This window comes from Eulemur rufifrons, chromosome 15 (assembly GCF_041146395.1).
Source record: "Eulemur rufifrons isolate Redbay chromosome 15, OSU_ERuf_1, whole genome shotgun sequence".
NCBI lineage: Eukaryota > Metazoa > Chordata > Mammalia > Primates > Lemuridae > Eulemur > Eulemur rufifrons.
Window position 1 is genome coordinate 92,069,708 of NC_090997.1, and position 22,852 is coordinate 92,092,559.

Below are 22,852 nucleotides of genomic sequence, written 5' to 3' on the forward strand. Positions count from 1 at the left end.
TCCATCACCTTATTTATCATTTCTTAGTGTGGAAACATTAAAAATTCTCTCTTTGAGCTATTTGAAAATATACAATAAGTTATTGTTAACTATAGTCACCCTACAGTGCTATAGCATAGTAAAACTAATTTGGAAGAATTTATTCAATATTCTGGCTCATAAATGAGAAAATCTGTCATTTTGAAATTATTTTTTCCCTTAATCACACAGTACATGGCATTAAAAGTTATTATAATTCTTCATTTGCTTTTGTTGTAAACATCAGATTTTATTGAAGAATCTGTCATAGAATTTTACTACTTGGTAGTAATATTTATTGAGGATCTACTGTCCATTCATTCATTTTTATAATCAATCATTGTTTCAACAGTAAGCTTGAAAGTACTTAGGTACTTGATAATGGCACTAGGTAATATTCATGGCACTAGATAATATTAATGGCACTAGGTAATACTCAGGATAAAAAAGATATAAGAGGCAGACACTGGCTGTGCCAATCCTGCAATATAGTAGAGGGAACACTCAAAAATATAACTAAATATACTAGGTTAGATACTATCATAGAAGACCAATATAACATTTTGAGTATCTAGGGAAGAAAGAGATTAAGTCTAGCTAATGAAGTAGTATCTGTGGAAGGACTGGAAAGATTTATCAGTAAAAGTGGTTTTTGAACTTGACCTTAAAGGATGTTTTTCAACAAGACAAATTATGTTATCATGAGACCACTTCACATATAGAAAATAATATAAGTGAAAATTCAGAAATGTTAATGCACTTTTGAGCCACGGTATGGAATTTGGTGTGTATGAAGCACATAGAGAAGTGTAGTGGTGGGTAAATTTGCAAGTGCAGAAAAAGGATAGAATATAGATAATGGTCAATGTTTTAATAGGAAATTTTGATACTTTTCCTGTAAATCACAAGATGCATTAAAGGTTTTTGTGCAGTTTCATGATCATGTGTAAGCTTTCCTTTATGGGAAAAGGTTGACCATAGAAAGACTAGTTAAGAGAGTGCCACAGTAATCCAAATGACAGGTTAAAAAGAAAAGCCTTAAACTGGAGCAATGGAGGGAAAGTTGAACCGGAGGCATGCATATGAAACTGTTTTCTGAGCTTAATTTGTTGTAACTATAATACCAGTTATATGAAGTGAAAGAAGTGATAAAAAATAGAATAGAACTCTCATGAGTTGAGCCTGGGTGAGTGGAAAAATACAGCTACCACAAAAACAGATAAGGAATACAGGAGTGGGACATGGGAGATGTTGATGAGTTGGGTTTCAGACTCACCAATTGAAATTCTATAAAGACATCCAAATGGTGGCATCCAAGAGGTACTTAGAAATTTAAGTCTGGAGCTCAGGAGAAAGGTCTACCCTAGAGCTCTAGATCTGAAGATCAATTGTGAGCATATTTAAAGTGGCCAGGAGAATGGTTACGACATGAAAAAAGAAGAAAATAGGAGGAAGAACATTAGGGAACCGTAACACTTAAGGGGTAAGATAAAGAAGAAAAATCCGAAGGCAATAAACAAAATGTAATAAAAAAGAATGGGAGAAACAAGAGGGTGCAGTATTATGGAAACCAAGGAGAAGACTGTCTTTATCTGCTCAGGCTGCCATAACAAAATGCCACAGGCTGAGCGACTTAAATAATGGAAATTTATTTTCTTGCAGTTCTGGAGACTGAGTCCAAGATCAGGATGCCACCATGGTTGGTTTCTGGTGAGGCCTGTCCCCTTGAGTTGCAGTCAGCCGTCTTGTGGCTGTGTGCTCACACAACCTCCTCATTATGTGAGCACACACACATACACAAACACACACACAGAGAGAGAGAGAGAGAAAGAGAGAGCAAGCGCGCGGGGTGCTCTGTGGTGGTTTTTATAAGAGCTTTAATCCCATCCTAGGAGCCTCATCCTTATGGCCTCATCTAAATCTAATTACCTAATAATAGCCCAAAGGCTCCATCTCCAAATACAATCACATTTGGGGTTAGGGCTTTTACATATGAATTTTGAGGGGGACACATACATTCAGTCCATAACAGACTGTTTCAGTAAGATAGAACTTGGGATCAGGTCCTTCAAATCACCAAGGATCGAGACTTAACTTTGAAAAGTTTTAGAAATATGATCTGGATAGAAGTTATATTGCAATAAGTTGAGAAGTTTGGCATTAAAGGAAGTAAGAACATTAGACAGTATTTAAGGACGTTGAGGAAGAGGGAAGTATAATAGAGGAGAACTTTGAGCTTATTTGTAATATCTGAAAAAGGAGCCAACAGAGAAAGAAAAATTGAAAATGTAAGAGAGAGATCATGTGGTTTACTCTGAGAGGCCTGACCTAGAGCTGCAGCATTAGAATGGAGCCATCTGACATCAGTTGACAACTGCCACAGTGAAGCACCAGCTCTGACGAAAGTGTTGTGTGCGGGTGACACTGGTTCTCACTCAGCTGTGTGTGTAATGCTTGAAATTAAAAGAGGATGAAAATATCAGGATGGAAACTTATACAGATTTAATTAAAATTTGAAAATAAAAACCATACCATCGATTTTATCAGACCTCTGGATTTGTCAACATTGATTATAAGATTGGAGAAGGGGTAAATGAGGGAAATCCTAGAAAGTGAGGAGTGCTTTTCTAGAATTACCGGTGGCCTGCAGGATTCTCAGCCTCTGAGGGGTCATTTGTAGAAGTGTATTGTGTATTCAGAGCCAGACTTAGCTGGGGATGAAGCAGCTACATCTGTTCCACTGTGATTGGAAAAGGTCAGAAATCCCGGGATCTTTCCCTAATTGCCAGTCAGTGCCTGAGGAGGCCAGAGTGAGGATATTTCGTTTGGGGTAAAGTCTTATGCCCTGCCCCCAAAACCAGACTGACATGTTTTCACTCCTTGAAAGATGCAACACTTTATCGTTATCACTTAAAGGCATCACAGGCATGATTTAGAATGAACATAGCTCAGTAGGTAAATGGTGTGTAGAGGAAGGTATTGCTGTGAGACCACCAGGAGAGGCCACATGCTCAAGTGGGGAAGGGGTGAACAGCCTCAGGGCAGTGGGCATGGACACAACCTGTCCCCTGTCTGGTGCAGCAAATGTGCAGTCACCATCATTTCCTTGTTTTTTCCTCTTGCAAGTCACACATGCATTCTGCAAATAGCACAGAAATAGCTACTTTTAATACTTATATTTTATGTCTTCAAGTTCTAAACTGAGACTGGGGACACCAATTATGCTACAGCTTCAAAGAGAAGATAACTCCTTTTAAATATAGGTCACTTTTATATTTCTTTCAAATTCAGATAAACCTGTATGAGCTGATTGTCACATATTTGAGTTCTCAAACTTAATATTTTATTCTTGTATGTTAATAATGTATAGTTTCTAGACTGAATTCAGAAATATTCTCATATGATTATCCATAATGGCCCAATGTAGGTACATTTATAACATCATTGAGCAAATAAAGAAACTGAGGTTTGGAGAGTTCAAGGCCATTTTTTAAGAGGAAGAAATGTGACTAAAATATTTATTTTCTAGATAACATTATTTATTTCTTGTCACTCTAATAGATCCCTATGTCTGTTACCTCAGTAATGTATTCATTCATGCGTGCATCAAATGAAACGAATAAGACATGGAGCCTACCCCAAAGGAGTTCATAGTTTATTGGTATAACACACTGTTAAAATAACACTGAGTACATGAAATGATAGAAACAGTATAATGTTGTGATTATGTGAATGAGTAACTTCAGAGTCAGATGTTGTTTTAGTCATTTCGAGCTGCTATAAAAAATATCATAGACTGGGTAGCTTAAACAGCAGAAATTTATTTCTCACAGTTATGGAGGCTGGAAAGTCTGAGATTAGGGTGCCAGCATGGTACGGTTCTAGTGACGGCCCTCTTCCTGCTCTGAGGATGGGCAGGAAGAGGGCCCTCACTAGAACCGATGGCCGTCTTCCCATTGCATCCTCACAGAATAGAGAGCAGAAAGGAAGCAAGCTCTCTCCTGGATTTTTATTGTAAATAATCCCATTCACGAGGGCTCCACTCTCATGACCTAATTACCTCCCAAAGGGCCTACTTCTTTTTTTTTTTTTTTCTACTTCTTAATACTAGCACATTGGGGTAAGACTCGAATCTATGAATTTTGGGAGGACAAAAATATTCAGTTCACAGTGATGTCTATTGAATCATCTGTTTTCTTTCAAGCTAGTTGTCTTTGGGCAAATATCTTAACTTCTGTATATTGCAGTTATAAAAATGAAATAACAATAGTATTTATCTCATAGAGTTGTTAGGATTAAATGAGGAAATTTATATTAAGAGCATAGCACAGTGCCTAGTACTGTATTGAGAGTACAGAGCAAACTCTCAATAACTGTTAGCTTGTGACATTAAAATTATGAAAATATGAGCGAACGTATGGAAGTTTATATACTAACATAAAAGTCTTCATTACACATTCAAGTAAAGAGAGTTCTGGAAGTTAGGCATATCCGTTACCATTGTGAGATCATTATATTCATGCTATGTAGAAGGGAGGGGCAGTATATCTGCTGAAAGTGGAGACATGCAAGTGTTACTCGCTGTGACATGTGTGTCAGGAAGGACACACTGCTTGACATGGGTTGGCAACCTGCCTTGTGCTTGGCCCCAGCTGAAGAAAGATGAGGTCATTTGCATTCCATCTGTTAGCCTTAGGGTCCAGTGTAAAGTGTTAGCTACTCAAAAGGGAAGTAGGCCACGTGAACATGTTTGTAAAGCTAGTCCAAAAGCAAAAATCCTGACAGTTTGCAGAATGAAAAAAAATAACATAAAAGTACCAGTGGGTTTGGAAGCTTCAGATTATGAGAATAGAACCTATAGGCTCATGAATTAGAACTTTTTGGCTGAAAATTATAGATGCCACCTTAATCTAGCCTAAGGTAAAGAGGTTGGGGTATTTGACATAAGGAATATAAGGAACAGTATCAGGTACCTCATATTACGTAGAAGACTGGGCTCCTGAGTAGAAAGGCTCTAGGATTTGTCTCCTACCTCTTGTTTCCTATCTATGTCTCTGCATGCCACCTTCATCTTCTTCTCAGAGATCTTCCTTCTCCTTTCTTGGGCGCTCTTGGTTGGTCAAGGATAACTGTCCCAATGCTCTTGAGTTTACATGTTGTTATAGGTCCAGCTACCCAAAGAGATTGATGCAATTCCCCCCACGCATGTGTTTCTACATAACACAGAGAGAAACATTGTCCATGGAGAGGGCAGAAAACAACTCCTTAGCTCTGATACAGCATTTATTATGAAGATTCGAGGTATAGAGTCAACCAAATTTAAAAACTAGACCTTATCTTTGCTACTTTTATATAGATTTCTGGCTATAAAATGCTTCTCAGGATGGAGTTGAGATCCAGTTGCTTCAGGATGGAGAAAGAGAAAAGAGTTTTATTTACCTTTGCTTTGCTTTGTTTTATAAGAAAAATAGATCATTAAGACATTGTCTTCTGAATTAATTAAAATACATCATAAATTATAGGACAACAATAAAATATTGTTCATGGTTAACATTATTTAGTAGTATAAAAAGAAAAGCAGAAAATATTTAATCAAGTTAACTCAAAAATGTGTCAATAATGTGATTTCATTTCAAAGGGTTAAGGGAAACCTTCTATAACTGAAGGCAACTTAATAATACCCTCTCTGCAGATTATCTTCAAGATATATGAGGAATAGGCTGCTAACAAAATTAGGCCAAGTCCTTGGGTGATGCTGCTAAAAGTACTGAAAAACAACTGTTTAAGAGAAATCAATAACAGTTAAAAAATGCTTTCCTTTCACTGATTTTTCTGGTTATAAAAATATATACTCAGTTATGCTCCTAGTAATGGTGTGGGATTTAATATCATTTTCCACTTGATTGAACAGTACACGGCTTATATTATTCGGCTTAGATGAGTATGAGATGAGGAGTAGGAAAAGTGTTAACAAAAAGTTTTATGTGATCAAAGTACAAAAAAGAAATGATGATAATGGAGGCAGGGTAGGGGTGAGAGAGAAGGGATGCCACCAGCCAGCTCTGCCGTCATGGCTGTTGGTTCCATCAGTGTCTTATTGACAATAGACATTTCAGTAAAGTTTTTATAATTCTGTCCTTCATTTAAAACAATATACTACTGCTTCACAAACTGTGGACAATTTATTGGTAAAGAAAATAGCATGGTCTGTGACCGCACAGGACTTAGCATAGTGGAGTGGTGGAACCCCAGCCTGAAACCTGGCAGGGATGATGAAGCAGGGTGAAGTTCTGTGAAGGGGAGGGAGAGAATGTTCAGGAGGCATAAAGACCTTGGAGTCAGGGAAGGTCTAAGAAGAGCTATGGACAATGGTTGCCATTGCTCTGATGGTTACAATTGTAGGCTAAGTTTCAAGGCCTAAGATACACCTTTAAGATCCACAAGAGAAGCACTGTTAACTTATTCATTCAATAAACGATTTTCAAGCACCTAATGTGTGCCAGGCACTGGGACAAGTGCAGAGAATACAGTGATGAACAAAACAGACACAGCCCTGCCTTTGCGGAAATTGAAATCTAGCCAGGAGGCCAGACATTGAATGAGTAATGACAAATGTGGTGAGTGCTTCTACGGAGAAGTACAGGTGCTATAGGAGTGTTATTAGCAGTCTCTACCCAGTCCAAAGATGCTGGAAATGTTTCCAGGAAGTGCTGCTTGGCTGAGACTTCTGAAGAAGGAGAAGAAGGTTCCCAGGAAAAGAAGAGGGCTGGGGGCATAGAGCTGTCAGGGCATTGGAATGTAAAGGCTCTGAGCAGAGAAAACACTGATGGCTGAAGGAAATGAGGCAACTCTAGGATGTTTGCAGCAGGGAAAGCAAGGAGGAAAGCATGCAGCACCAGATGGATGGGTCTGCTGGGGCCTAGCTGGAGGCCTTTTGAGCTTGGGCCTTATGCTCTAGCCAATGGGAAGCCACTGAGGTCACAAAGCAGGGTGCACGGTGGTCCGCAGGACATGTGTTTCAGAACTACTGCTCTCCCCTAGGTATGGGGGGCACAGAAGAGCAAGATGGGAGGCTCTGGGCTCCAGGAGGAGGCTGTTTGCAGGGTCTGGGGAAGAGATTACTCAGGCCTGACCTAGGGCTTTGACAGTTGGGGATGAAGGTAAAAATAAAAGTAAAAGTAAGATTGCTCACAAAATTCAGTTTTAAGGTCCATACAGAGTGAACAGAGATACACCTTCACCTCAAGATTGATGGTCTCCATAGACCTATAAAAGTTGAACTGTAACTGGAAGAAATGTATGAACATCCTAAAACATGACTGATCTGTAAGAGGGGAGATTGGTCAGATGTGAAGGCAGAAAAAAGTAGCCACACAAACATTAGAAATGGCCACAGACCTCTCTTAGGTGGATGTGGGTAAGGGGCTGCTGACTCATGGCCTTGTTGAGAAATTAAATTCAAATGACAAGATAATACCTAGGTCTAAAACAAAGAAACAAACTATACTATCTTAGCTTAATCCCATCAAAGGTTTAATTATTGAAACTTGAACCCACCCCATCCCCTCCTTCTGACTTTCTGTGAACAAGCAACCATCAAGCATCATCTTCCCTGGTAGGTCTGTTTACATACGTTGTACCAATTTCCACACTATATTATTTCCATTGCAAATGAAATTGCAATGAATTCTGGCATGTGACAATTTTATTACATGAACTTGCTTAATATAAATCTTACCCCAGCTGATATGCCTACCATTCTTTCTGGGCAGAAAACCCCTGGATTTAGGATTGTCCTGAGAGGTGAATGGTGGGAAGCATGACAGCAGGACCGAGAACCGGATTCTGGCTGGCCCTGGGAAGACCTCTTTTGGGGAATGTGTGCTCTGTGAGGCTCATGGCAGCACAACATGTTTTGTACATTTTGCTTTTTTTACAAAATTCGGTTTCTTTATCTCTACAGTGGAGATGACAATACCCACATTCTGCTTACCACACTCTGCTTATGAACACACTGTATTCATGTGACATCTTATTGTTCTAAGATATTGAATTATGTAGTGAGTAGATTTTAAGAATCACCTCAAAATTAGTGGCCCATGGCCTACCTGTTATGTCTGTTCTCAGCCTTTCTGACCAGAAATTCATAGACAGCTCATGTATTCTGTGACCTACATATTTCATTTCTTCTAGTTCCCAAGAAAACAGGAGATGAGAGAAACAATATCTCACAAGTATATACTTATATTATCCCACAATAGCCATACAAATGTCCTAGAATAACTACTACTACTACCACTATCAACTCATTACTGAGAAGAGTTAAGACAAATTATCTGCAAATGATCTTCCCATCTCCCTCTTTTTAAATAGTTTTATTATATCTACATTATCTGAGTATATACCTGTTACATTTTGTTCTTTATTAAAAAAGAACTCTCATTTAATCTTAGTTCCACAATTAAGGCTATTAATTAATACAATTAACACCTGCAGTCCTTCTGATGATGGCTTCTAGTTATTTTAGTGGTATGAAGCTTGCAAGCTCGCTCTGGAGTAGATTTCTTAGGAAAAAGCTCATGGGAATAATATTCACTTAATTTTTGCTTGCCGAAAACATTTTTGTCTGTGACTTTAATATCAAAAGTCAGTTTTGCTGGATATAATTCAGGGTGCACATTTTGTTTTTCTTAAGTATCCTCAAAATGTTGTTCCAGTTACATTTAGTATAAAGCTTTGCTGCCCAAAATTCTTATGATCTTTTTCCTCTTATAAAACACTTACTGTTTTTTTCCTAGACATCCACAATATTTCTTTTTCTTTTTTCATAAAATTCAGTGGTTTTACTAGAACATTTTTTTGTATTGGTTGTATTGAGTCAATATTCTCAGGTACATGTTATTCTTTTTCAATGTGTAGTTACAAACTTTAAATTTTAGGAAAATTTTCTTGAATTATAATCTTGAGAGTTTGTTTCCCTGCTTTAGTTTCATTCATTAAGGATTCTTAGTATCTTCATGTTGAATCTTCTTTGGCTTGCTTTAATATTTTCACTTTCTCTCTAATCCTTTTTGTTCTTTCATTTTATATACCTTTTTATTGAAGTATAATTGCATACAGTAATAGGCATAGATGTTAATGATAGTTTGATATATTTTGTACAAATGCATAGTACACCCACGTAACCAGTACACAATCAAGATACAGATCATTGCCATCTCCCTAGACTTTCTTCATGCCCCTTTCAACCTATCCCGCTCTCCATCTAGGGATAATTCAGCTCTCCATCTATAGACAGCCACTATTCTGATTTCTATGCCCATTGATTAATCTTGCCTATTCTTGAACCTCATAAAAATGAAGTCATATAGTAAATATTCCTTTACAGCTCTGTTCTTTCACACAGCATGGAATTCATCCATGTTCTTGCATGTATCAGTAGCTCATTCCCTTTAATTGCTGAGTAGTGTTCCATGGCATCAATATGTAATCTTTGTTCTCCTGTGGATGGATTGATGGGTTGTTTCCAACTCTATGACAAATGCAGCTAAAATCAACATACATATACCAAGTTTTTATGAACATATATTTTCATTCTGTGTGGTTATGTGCCTAGGAATGGAATTGCTGGATGATAAGGCAGGTGTATGTTTAACTTATGAGAAACTTCCAGATAGACTTCCACAGTGGTTTTGCTGTTTTACACTTCTACCCAGAATGAACAAGATCCATTTGGTGTTGATAGTCTTTTACATTTTAGCCGTTATAATGAGTGAGTAGAGGTATTTAATTATAGTTTTCATTTGCATTTTCTTGATGACTAATGATCTTGAGAATTGTTTCGTGTGCTTATTGGCTATTTATATACCCTCCTTTGTGAAATATCTATCCAAATTCTCATCCATTTTAGGGGGATAATTTGTCCTTTATTATTGATTTTATAATCTGGATTTGAGTCCTTTGTCAGATATGTGTATTGCAAATACTTTTTCTTAGTCTTTGATTTTACTTTTTATTTTCTTAGTCTCATCTTTGATGAATGGAAAATCCATTGGAATGGAAAATTTTTTTTCAGCATATTATTGGGGTACAAAAGTTTAGGTTACATATATTGCCCTTGCCTCCCCCCTCCCCCCGAATCAGAGCTTTAAGCATGTCCATCCCCTAGACGGTGCACATCGCACTCATTATGTATGTATACACCCATCCCCCACCCCTCCATCTGCCCGACACCCAATTAATGTTATTCCTAAATGTGCTCCTAGGTGATAATCAGTGAAACCAATTTGATGGTGAGTACCTGTGGTGCTTATTTTTCCATTCTTGGGATACTTCACTTAGTAGAATGGGTTATACCTCTATCCAGGAAAATACAAGAGACACTTATACGCTGTTGGTGGGACTGCAAACTAGTGCAACCTCTGTGGAAAGCAATATGGACATACCTTAAATGGAAGTTTTTAATTTTGATGAAAATCAATTGATTCATTTTTCTTTTATGGTTAGTAGATTTTGTGTTCAGTGTAGGAAATCTTTGCCTACCCCCAGGTCACAGATATATTTTTCTATATTTTCTTCTAAGAGCTTTATGGTTTGGACAGTAGTTTTGACATATGGTTTTGAATACGGTTTTTACATTTAGTACTGTAATATATCTTGAGTAATTTTTGTGTATGGTATAAAGAATGCGTCTTAGTCAGTGCAGGCTGCTATAACAAAGTAACATAGATTGGCACAATGCTGGAGGCTGGAGGTCTAACATCAGGTTATCAGCATAGGCATGTTCTTGTGAGGGTCTTTTTTTAGGATGCAGACTACTGTCTTCTTCTTGTCACCTCACATGGCACAAAAAAAGAAAACTAGAAAGCTATCTGGGTTCTCTTTTATAAGAACACTAATCTTGTTCATGAAGGCTCTACCTCCATGACCTAATTACTTCTCAAGGGTCCCATCTCCTAATACCATCACATTGGAAGTTAAGATTTTAATACATGAATTTTGTGGAAGCACATTCAGTTTATAATAGAGTGGATCAAGGCTCATTTTTTTTTTCCTAAATAGATACCCATTTCTCTCATCTCAATTTTTGAAAAGATTTGCCTTCCTTCATTGAATGAATGGTGCTTTTGTCAAAATTCAACTGTGCACGCATGAGTAGCCCCAATTACGGACCCTCTATTCTGTTGAATTGATGTATTCATCTATCATTCTGCAAATACCACACTGTCTTAATTATTGACTCTTTAGTCTTAAAATAAAGTAGTCCTCCAGCTTTATTCCTTTTTTCAAGATTGTTTTGGCCACTCAAGGTTTAGGACATCATTACCATTATTCAAAATATCATCATTATGTATGATGTTATCTTGTAGGTTTTACATAGATGCTCTTTATTCAGTTGAAGATTTACTGAGAAATTGATTATGAATAAGAATTGAATTTTGTCAAATTATTTTTCTGTATCAGCTGGAATGATCATTTTTTTCTATTTTACTATAACACAGGGAAATATATTGAATTATTATAAAATATTAATCAACCTTGAATTTCTGAGGCAAATCCTCCTCTGTCCTCCACTATATAGACTACAAGCAATAGAATCTACTGTGTCTGATATTGGTATAGCTAACAGCTTTTATTTTGGATTAGTATTTGCATAATATAAGAGTTTCTACCCTTTGATTTTCAGCTTTTTTTTGTCCTTATATTTAAGGAGTATTTCTAATACACTGCATAGTTTGAGTTTGTTTTTCAGTCAGTCTGATAATGTTTGCCTTTTAATTAAAATATCTAATTCATTTACACTTGCTATAAATGCTGACATAATTCTATTTATATCTACCAGTTAACTATTTTCTATTCATCTCACTGGATTTTGATTAATCTAGTATTTAATATTCAATTTTCCCCTCTATTAATTTTTTAGTTGTACAATCTCTTATTATTCTGTTTATGATTATCCTAGAGATTAAAAAAAAGCATTCCCTAACCTTTTACTATCTCAAATAAATTAGTAGTTTTATCACTTTCTAAACAAAGCGAGGATCATGACGCACTTTAATGGCATTTATCTTGTGTCATTTTTTGTGCCTTTTTATCATGTACTTTAATTCTACATATATTTTACATCCCATCTTGCATTACTATTATTGTTTGCATGGTGAATACTTATTTATATATTCCAGTATGTTTTTCCTTTATGTTGTAATCCAATTATGGACTGAGCTAATTTGAGTGTGAATTGTAGTTTTATAAAACTTATTCTGCTTCACCTGGTACATCCTGTTCCAAGGGCATAGCTGTCCAGGCTTCCTGAATAGGATGCTGGATCTCAGTTGTCACTTGGACCCTTCATCCTTTGAAATTCATTAATTCCAATTTTGATTCTGTAGCTGAGACTTCCAAAAACTTTACTCTGATTCTCAGCAGCTTTCTGCTTTGTTTTGTATCCTATGCTTCATGTGGTCTAAAATTGGATAACTTTTCTAGAGAGAAACCACCAAGCGTCAGTCTCACTTTTCTTTACCTCCTTCTCTCCAGGATCTTGCATCCTCAAGTTTTGGCTGCCTTGGAAAACTTAAACTCAAATTTGTGTGTCTTCAGTCCTGTGAATTTATCAAAAGCTTTTCTTGCTGCTTTGACTCTTAGTTAAGACCCTCTGCTTGGATTCTCAGTCTGTTGTCCTGTATCAAGAATCATCAAATGTCCTGAGGGGAAAAATAGATTAGAGATTATCTGCTTACTTCTCTGAAGTCCTCTTCCTTTTGACTTATTGATCCCTTGGATTCTGGTTGCCATGACAGCTTCCCAATGTCTTCAAATGGTTTTTAAAAATATTTCATTTGGTTTATCTAGTTGTTTTCAGTGAGAGAGTTGGTTTGTCCCAAGGTATTACATCTTAGCTGGAAGCAGAATTCTTTCTTATACCAATTTTAATCCCTCCCTTTCACCATTCCCAATGGGCTGGGATGTGACAGTGTATTTTAGGGCTATGGTGACTCTATATCTAATACTATTAAAGAAATTGTATGATAATTGCCTATTTAGTTCTTTTACAGGTTTGATGGGTGGTGACAGAAAGGCACTAATGCCTCTGTTTAAAGAAGAATGATAGCATTCAGTAAACCTTAGTGGAAACATATATCTGATAGTGACATTAGTACAATAGCCAAGAATTTCAGAATCCTCTCAACATTTTAGGTTTAAGTGATCTAAGTCCTTTTTAGTTATCGTTACACCTTCAATTTTATCAAAACAACCCCAGGAAAATATTTTAACTTTTGGTGAGTTGGTTTCATTGTATTTTTCTCTCCCTCCCCCTCTGTGATAAATCAGAGTAAAATAATAACAAGTCTCACTTTGGCAGTTTCCCATCTGGAAACACAGCAACAAATTTTTGTCTTTTGTGTAACATGAGTTGCCTTTTTTTCTCCCTAAATTTGAGCTTCTACTTTCTCATTAATAAAAAATGCCTATATGTGAAAACAAACACTTAAAATGTATGTACAATAAAATAATTTATTTTCAGCATAAAGGCTAACTCTGCTACAAAATTCTATACTCTACTACAAAATCTTAAAATCAGAAAGGCTTTAGTACTGATTAACATAAAAATATGAGTATTGGCTGTCAAATTTTATCATTTCAATTTTATATGTTTCCTTATATGCTCATATATTTTAATATATATTTTAGAATTTATAGTTTATTTCTTTTTATAAGGAAAAGAAAATATGTTCACAGCTCCCACATAATATCTTAGTTATTGGGATAAAGTTAAGAGGAAAGGGAATCTTATTTTTGAATTATAGGTCATGATAAATATCTTTTTGTAATAATTATTGCTTATTTTTTATTTTAAAAGTAATAAGACTCACTGTGTGCAATTTGGAAAATATAGGAAAACACAAGGAAGCTAATAAAAATAACCCATAATTATATCAATATGCAAATAAAAACCACTCCTAACATTTATGTGTATCCTTATTTTAATACACACATATACATATGCATTATTTTTACTAATTTTTTAAACTTTAAATTTCACTGGGGATTTTATGATATTCAATACTGAATATTAAAATTAATTTAGGAATTAGTAATAAAAATAATAAATGCTTTTACTATCCCTGCAATTACCAAAGTGATAGAGAAGCTCAGGACTGTTAAGAATACTTTTTTATTTTTTTATTTATTCAATCATTCATTCAACATTTTCAATAAATAGAGTGACTATATGTTTTCGCATGCCCAGGACATTCCCAGTTTATGCATTTTTTATGACATAATTATTAAGAGCACTTCCTTTACTCTTAAAAGTGATTGGTTTGCATGAGAAATTACATTAATTATTTGCAAAAATTGGGGCATGTAAAAGAGGGATAAGGTGGCACATAAAGGTAAATCTGTCGTAGATTCTGCTCTCCAGAGAATATGTCTTACCTAGTGTGGGAGATAAGAATTAACACCAATAGCATGTAATAAGAAGTGAAAAAAATCACTTGAAAGGTACAGAGATATCACATACTTTGCAATGTGGTCAATTGTACAGGAACTTAACAAACATGTTAGAATTGTGGAAAAAATATGTGCAAAATTCCTTGAAGAGGAGGGGTACTTTAGGTGCAAGGAGCCTAAACATGACCAAGGAATAGAAATAGGAAAAATATGAAGACATCATTTTACAACCATCAGTTTGGCAAAAATTAAGAAATTTAGAACTCTGATGAGACTTTTACTTTTGGTAGAATGGAAGAGATTGTGGCAGAATAGCTCCCAACAAGACTAATTAGAAAAGAAATAGGAAAGACAAAAATGACCTGTTTACAGAATCAAGGAGCTGCTGAAACAATCAGGATTAAGGAGACTGAAATTTCAGAGAGGAGAACTAAGTAGTGAGCAGGTGATCTGCAAGGGCTTTTCCATGGGGACTTTCACTAATTCAGGGACTGGCTGGAGGCTGAGTCTCCGGGCTTGGCCCAGGCAGAGAGTCAAGAGAGGGAGCACAGAAGATAGATGAGATCTTGTGGCCACAAGGCCTGGGGTGATAAAATGCAGGGCCGCATTCTTGCTGATGTCTGCAGCTGGGTGGGTCAGTAAGGCTACAAGGTAAGTTGTAAACCTCTGTCACACAGAATAGATTTTCATGGAGTTTTCTAGCAGTGAGGATACAGACCTCTCTGAGGCGAGAACTACAAAACACTTTCGGTAATTATGTGAGGCTGCAGTGACAAAACTGGAGACTCAAACATGTGGTCAGGGTTTCCCGTCAAGATGTTTGCCTAATTCTGAAGTTGTGTGTGGCAGAAGGCCAAAAAATCAGAATTAAAAATTTTTGAAAAGTAGGAGGAGATAATAAAGACCCACCAGATGAAGTGAGCTCGTACACAGCCAGGCTGTCTGTCAGAAGTCACGAAGGGATATGCCCTATGGTAGACTGACATCTATCAAAATTGCAAAGCAACTTGGACTCCACGCAGGCACTGATTGGATGAAGTTAGTCAGTGCCCCTTTACCTAGCAGAGAAAATGGCAAAGCAACTCTGGTTGAGGTAGCAATATCTAGAGCCTCCATGTAATATTATTTTATATATACACAATGTCTCATCTAATGCAAAATGCTATTAGACATGCCAAGAGGACAGGACCACATAACTGGAAGACTAAGGGAAACAGACAATAGAAACAGCCCCACACATGATACACCGATCATTGTTGGAGGATATAAGAAAACCAACTCATTGTTCTGAACATCAGTAAATAAAAGAAAAAAATTATCCATTTGCCTTTCATTTTCTGTTTGAACTCAATCTCAGAGGAACTAAGTAGCTGATGAGGGAAAGTTCTTCTTTACAAAAAAAAAAAATCTACTTGACAAATGTAAAAGGGTTGATAGAATGGGATCACCATTTTGTAGTCTCGTAATAAAATAATTGATCTACATTATGATCATTAATGACTACTAAAACCATTAGATGAAAAGACCGATGAGTTTTATAATGTGTTCGTCAAGCTGACACCTGATATTTTTGAAAATTTTCATTGTAAAAAGTTTATTTTAAAAATGTCTAACAACTAAACAATTGGACAGAATAATATCAACCCTCACACACTATTCCAAATTATGTAAGCACTTTACAGAGAAATACGATAATACATAAGAAAGATGAATGTGCATGCACAACCATCCACCAATTCTATTTCTAGGCACATACCACAGAAAAATTCTCCCATATGTGTGCAAGGAGACATACTTAAGAATGTTTATTGCAACACTATTAAAATAGCAAAATGTGGGAAATAACCTAAATGATCATCAGCAGGAGAATGGATTTTTTTATAGTGTGGAATTCATTCAATTCAGTTTAAGTGAATTAACCAGAGCTATATCTATCAACATAATGCTGCGCAAAAAACGAAATTGCTGAATGGAAATGTATTTTAATGTCAGGTATATAAAATCTAATAATATGCTGAACATTATCACATATTATATGTTAACACATATGAAGACACCTGTTGTAGAGGTATTAAAATATTCCCCAAGTGATGATACACTCCATCTGTGCTGGTAATTAAATTGAATTTTATTAAATCATTCTCTATAGAATGTCTCTTATTAGCTTCCAAATATTAATAATTAAGAATTTTAAAATGGAGCAATATTTTACACCTATATGGAAAGACTGCATTGTGCATTTATATAAAGAGCTTTAATGTACATGCATGTGTTGAAAGAAAGAGTGGAAGAAAGGACCGTTTACAGAGTGCCTATACGCACAGAGCTCCATTCTCCACTCCAATGGACAAATGCTGAGAAATAAATATGAAAATTCAGATATGAGAAAAAATACACTTGGCTTTGGAAAGCAATCAGAGGCATAAATTATCTTATTTATCTAGAAAAATAACAAAAAATAGACTGTACTCTGCTAAAATGGTCTTGAGTGGTTGCTGTCATTCTTTGATTATTTTGGACAGCTGCCACATTATTATTTCCATGGTGAGCTTTAAATATTTTTAAGACTGACCATCTGGAAATGTATAGATGACTTTATCTCTGCTAAAAGTAGATTTACCTCCAAACCCACCATAAACATGCAACTTTGCAACTTCGCAACTTCAGATGTAGACAGCTAACCCGACTGATGGTACCTAGCTTTTACCTGCTCCTGACACATCCATTCAATGTCACTAATGTTGCCTGAAAAAAAAAAAAAAAATGGAAGAGAGAGAAAACAAAATTTAATTTATTTTCTATTAGAAGTTATTGAAATTCTTGAGTAAGGAAAATGGCTGCAGTCTGAATAACAGGAAGGGATGTTTGAGATATTATCAATTAGTCTAATCTAAATACTTACTGAGATTCAAAATATCTGGGTGTTTTGTCCGTGCCTTTGTTTCTCCATCCTTCAGAGGAAGAGTATTAGCCGTACGTAATGGCTTAAGCTGGAATAGCATTTTGCTATTTGGAGGCAGTTTCACACATACTTTTTCAACAATCCTTCTTTATGGATGAGAAAACTGAGTCTGAAAGAGGTGATCATACCATTGGAAAGTGCCAGGTCTCCAGACAAGGCGTCTGCTTATACCACACTGAGAAAAACTTGTCTGTAACAACTTCTCAGGTTCATTGAAAGAATAAATCCTGATGTAGGAACTGACATGTGGGTGACCTGATGTAAATAAAATAACACATTAAAACAAAGTCATATGGAGCAAGTACAACCACAGAGAGATAGGCTATTATACAAAAACAGATTATTTGGACAATGAAATCAGATGGGAAAAGCCAGGCATAATCCATCAGTGTATGACCAGTAGTGACTTTATAAAAAGAGGGGAAGGAAAGAAGGGAGGGAGAGAGAGGAGAAAGACCTTTGTGCTTCCAGAAGAAACTGAAAAGGAATCTTCCTAACTAAACCTCTGGGGTTTCTTTAAATCCACAGTTTCTGCCAAAAGATTCAAGCACAGATTTGGGACTTATATATTTGACAAGCCCCCATATGCTGCATTTTCCCTCCAAGCTTTTACCCTGGCTTGCTGAATCTGTGGTTGGTTGAATATGTTGTTTTACCAAGTGCTAAAAATACCTTGAAGTCAAGCTCCTTCTCTCAGTTTTTATGCAGCTGATAAAACGGCCACTCTGGCATCAGATTTTCCAAGGCTTGGTCTGCAACCTTTAATAAACCACTCCTTTCATAAAAGCAAGGTCCTTGCGCAGGGGTCATTTACGTTTTACTTCAATGCAAAGTGAAAGTCAGAGACTAAAGAAATGGGACCATGAAGGAAATACTCTATTTTTTTTTTTTTTTTTTTTACTATCTCAATCAATAGTTAATCAGGATGGCTTTGGGATTAAAGTTACTGTGTGAAGCTTGGCTGTCAATATGACTGAAACCCCCACAGGAATGACCAGAACTGTCCACTAACAGCAGAAGTAGTTCCAAAAAAGTGTCAGCTGCAGAGGCCAAGAAGCTTCCTGTCCCAGTTCCTGGGAGACACAGAAGTGCGGATGCTGCCCGGGCATGGCACAATCTGTGCACCTGGGCTAAGGTCAGCACATTAAGTTTCTAAGCTGTCAAAAAATCTCCCTCCTAAACCTTGTTTTATCATTATACATCCCCAGCAGGCAAGACCAGCATATTATTTTCAGATTCCAGTGCAAAATGATAACATGGAGCCCCTGGTTCAATAAGAAGGGGGAAAATGTTAAAGGTACTACAATATAAAGGTTTGTCCTTTTTTCTGTGGGCTCTATTTTGATTTGTCACGGTGTTTTGTATTTGCCATTTGCCCTGCTCCCTTGTGTGAGGCAAATGCCCTCCCACCTAGATCCTGCTGCAGCCCCCATTCCATGACTCTGCACACGCAGCCCACAGGCTGTCGGGTTCTCCTCCGGTCTGTCACTGGGCAGTGCCATAGGGAAACTGAACCAGTCACCTCCTGTTTCCATGTGCCTCCTGCACCAGCCCATGCTAGGTGGGTGACTCCCAAGGATATCCCAACGACAGCATGGGGACACCTGAGGTATCTGGATCAACGGGCTCATCCCTGCGTGCTGCCTGCCAAATGCGCAGTGTCCTTGCCAGTCCAGGGAGGAGACGGCCACTGCAGGCCACTGCCTGGAGATGCTCCAGGGCACATACACCAGAACCTGATCTTTTTGGTGCTTGTTCCCAGGCCCCTGCCAGTGGGGAGGGTGGTGGTGATTCCTGGGCAGGGACAGGTAGAGGGAGGCTGGATGAGCTGGGACCCAGCAGACAGAGGAGCAGAAAGCCAAGAACCTGTCCAGGGAAGGCAGGGAGGCTGAGGGACATGGGGCCATGTGTGGATGGCGGCTCCAAGCTCCCAAACATACTTCATTTTCCCATCAACTAACACTTACAGAACACAAAGTAAAAGATAAAATTATCACAAATTTCGAAAGGATGATCACAGAGCACTAAACATCAAGCTCTTCAGAGGGAGGACTGTGTGTATTTGTCTGTACTGGTCACAGGCATATGAAGTGGCCCTGCCACCGCCCTGGCTCCCAGCACCATTTGGCCAGGCCACATGCAGACATTGCCTCAAAGTAGGATTAATCAGAGCATTCAAGAGGATGCAGGTAGTTTGGTAATGCTCAAATGCTTTGAGTGTATTTTCTGTCTTCTTTCATGAGAAATGAAGTTGTTTTAATATTATTTTACAGATTAAGTGCTCTTTCCCACTAACTTCATTTATATAGTAATCATACTTTTATTCCCGATCATCTCTTTGCTAATGTTTTCATTGTTTGATGATCTTTGTGACTTCAGGTGGGCATATTGAAAGTCAGGGACATATTATTTTGATAAGTTTGTTAGCAAACATTGTCTCTGTCTAATTTTCTTAAATAAATGGGTTAGTGCAATAGCAATAAAGTTACACCAAGGTGTCTCAAAGTCTTATTTCTAGATGAGGATTTTAAATTTTTCAGAGTAGATCATGCACTTTTAAATGGCTTACTGTATGGTCCAAATTTAATGGAATTATACATATTTGATCAATTTTGCTTTTTGTTACATTCAACTGTGCTATAGAAAATCTTTTTCCTCCTTATAAATTCAGCTCAAATCTCTTGCTTTCTGGTAGTGAAAAGCTATTCCAGTGTATTCTTGTTTAAAATTTCAAAGTCATGTCTTTCCTTCCCTGTACTGGTCAGGCCTCAGGCTGAAAGACTTGGAATGAGAAGGGGTGTGGCCTACTCCTGCCCTGTGTCTTCCTCCTCCTTCTTCTGCATTTTCACTCTTTGGTCTGCTTTGATGGGAAAAAGAGATAGGAGAGAGGGAAAAAAGGTCTGTTACTTTCTGGGAGCTGCTGTGGCCCTCTTCCAGTTAACATCAGATGGTTGTCACCAAGGTCTTTGGGGTACATGGCCAAATGCTAACACATGAAGAACATTTGTGAGGTTTTGGGGAGCCCTACAGAGAACTTCCTCACTGCAGAGTTTCCTAACATGGGAGATTTCTCTCCAGCTCAGCCAACTTCATCCATACCACCCACAGCATGTGCTGATGGTTTACTCTTAGCATCTTGTCCCTGAAATTGTTTTCTATGACAGTCAGCCACTCTTATGTGTCATGACAGCAAGACTGCTTTATCCCACCACCCTCTGAAGTGCTACTTGACACATGGGAAAACCACTTATCCTCCTTCCAACAAATGTAGAAAAGCCAATACCCATGGCTGCCCCATCAGCCTTGTCATGTCTACAGTGCTCTTCTTCCCTTGCCAGAATGGCACATAGGGCAGATCATCCTACGTGCTGTTTGAGGAGACATCCAACCAGGGAACGACATGAGACTCCCCCTTGTGGCAGATTTCTCCTATCTCAACAGGCGGGTCTCTTGCTTCTCCTCCTTTCTCCACCATTAGACACATTCCATCTTGTGAATGCCAAGAGATAAATGTGACTTTATATGAAGTGACAACGTGCTTTTATGATGACATAGTATGGAAGAAAATTAGTAGTGCAATTAAAAGTCACAGTGTCAGATGTAAATCCATGAACTTCCTTTAAGAGGGGTGGTGGGTGGGGAGATTCAGCCTACATTAACATGTGTGGAGGTGAAGCCCACTGCCACCAGGCACACAGGAGTGTATCGGCAGTGGAGGGAAAGAGCCAATCTAGGACAGACACACAGCAGAAAAAGCATCTGCCACTTGGAAAGAGATGGTCCCAGGAGGCAAAAGAAATAATGCACTTCACCGACATAGCTTTCAGAAACAAGCCCGGCAGTGAGACACAGCCAGGCCGTGCAGGGACCATGCAGAACCTGCAGGTGCAGACAACACGGAGAATGGCTCGGGACCAGGCACCGCCTGAGTGGTGGGATTGCCATATCTGCACATGTGTGTAACCACTCGCTCACTGGGTGTCTTTTTCTTTTCAATCTTCAGGAAGAGGCAGCCAGAATTCTCGCCCACCAGCCAATGTCCGTCGGCACATGTGCAGCTTTGAAAACCCCCACACTGCAGTGAATGTGTAAGAGAAGCTGCATGGAAAATATAGTGGTTTGCCCCTTGCTTTCTCTCTCCTGGGTTTTCCCACTTTCTAACATGGAAACAGATGTGGTGCATGCCATCAAGAATGAGAAACTCATTTACGTGCCATGGTTTGCACGACTGCCTTAATTTGTCCATCGTTCTTAAAAGGACACTGTCAAGTCGTTTGTTTAGTTTTTTTTTTTTGCTTTTCTATGTTTTGATGCAGCATTTTTTTCCAATTCTGAAGATTCACTTTTGTTTGTGACTCCCACTCACAAGCTCAAAAGTGAATTCTCCCCCTTGAGAAATTTGTCAGCTTCTCCTTAGCAAAACAGCTCTTTCTTTTCTGTTCTTTTCTTTTTTAATTTTTTTGCCTTTTTGCTATTGCACAAATGTTTGAAATGATCCTGTCTGCATTAAAGTAAAAGCCATAGCTTAAATTTGGGGAGAGTTCTATAATGTCAGTTTGAGGGGGTGGGTGCCAACATGAGCCTCTGCTGGGTGCCTTCCATGCCCTGGGGAGCACAAAACAAAAGTTTTGTGAGTCCCACAAAAATTGGGTTTTACAAAAAAAAGAAAAATTGTCATTTTCCCAATATTCTGAGTGATTTTTATCAGATTTCCCCATCTGATAAAAACAGTGCATGTTTGGTCCCATTTTTGACCTTTAGATCTTGACAGTGTCTCTTTAAGTTAACAAAAGAACATAGACCATGTTCAGTTCGTTGTGCACGGAGTCTGTGGTCATTTTCAGCTGTTCCTTTACAGCCCTTCAAACTCCTGGGAGAGTCAAAGGTACACATTCCTGCAGCAGGAGGGAGCCCACTGATGAGGTGTCTGTGGCTTGACTAGCTCTTCAGATGAGAAGAGCCCGATTTGTTCAAATGTTTGCTACCGAACCTGGCCATAGAGGCTAGTAAGTGGGGCCGCAGTATCTCTTCCCTGCACTCAGTGGAGTGCACTGGGAAGTCTGTGGTCTGCCTTTCTGCTATTCCCTGGAAAAGCCCAAATAGAAAGACTGTGGTCTCCACCAAATTGTACTGATTCTTAGAAGGACAGATACACTAGTCCTGCCCATGCATTTCAGGTGGTGATTGTGAGGACCCTGCACATCTAGGTCAGAGTCACTCCACCATGGTTGGATACATTCTCTGTAATTCTCCCAAGTCAAAAGGCATTGAGTGTTTCTTGCACCATGGGGTGAGTCTGACCAAAGATGCAGCAAGGAGATCCTAATTCTAATCGTGACAGCTGCTGGCTGCCTGTCAAAAGGGATTGATGGGAGTGGGTAGATGTACTTGTCCTGTCATGACATCAGGGCCAGAGAG

At 38.0% G+C, this 22,852-nt stretch overlaps 1 protein-coding gene across 2 annotated transcripts in view; it reads left to right on the top strand.

Annotated features, from left to right (window-relative positions):
* GRM1 (glutamate metabotropic receptor 1) overlaps positions 1-22,852 on the top strand; it is a 350,013-nt gene that overhangs the window by 320,325 nt on the left and 6,836 nt on the right. Inside the window, exon 8 of one of the 2 annotated variants that reach the window (XM_069488837.1) lies at positions 21,438-21,498. The exons of the other annotated variant lie outside the window; for it this stretch is intronic. Within the exon in view, the coding sequence (XP_069344938.1) occupies positions 21,438-21,498 (61 nt within the window). Of the gene's footprint in view, positions 1-21,437; positions 21,499-22,852 lie in introns of those variants that run through there. 2 annotated transcript variants of the gene reach the window in all.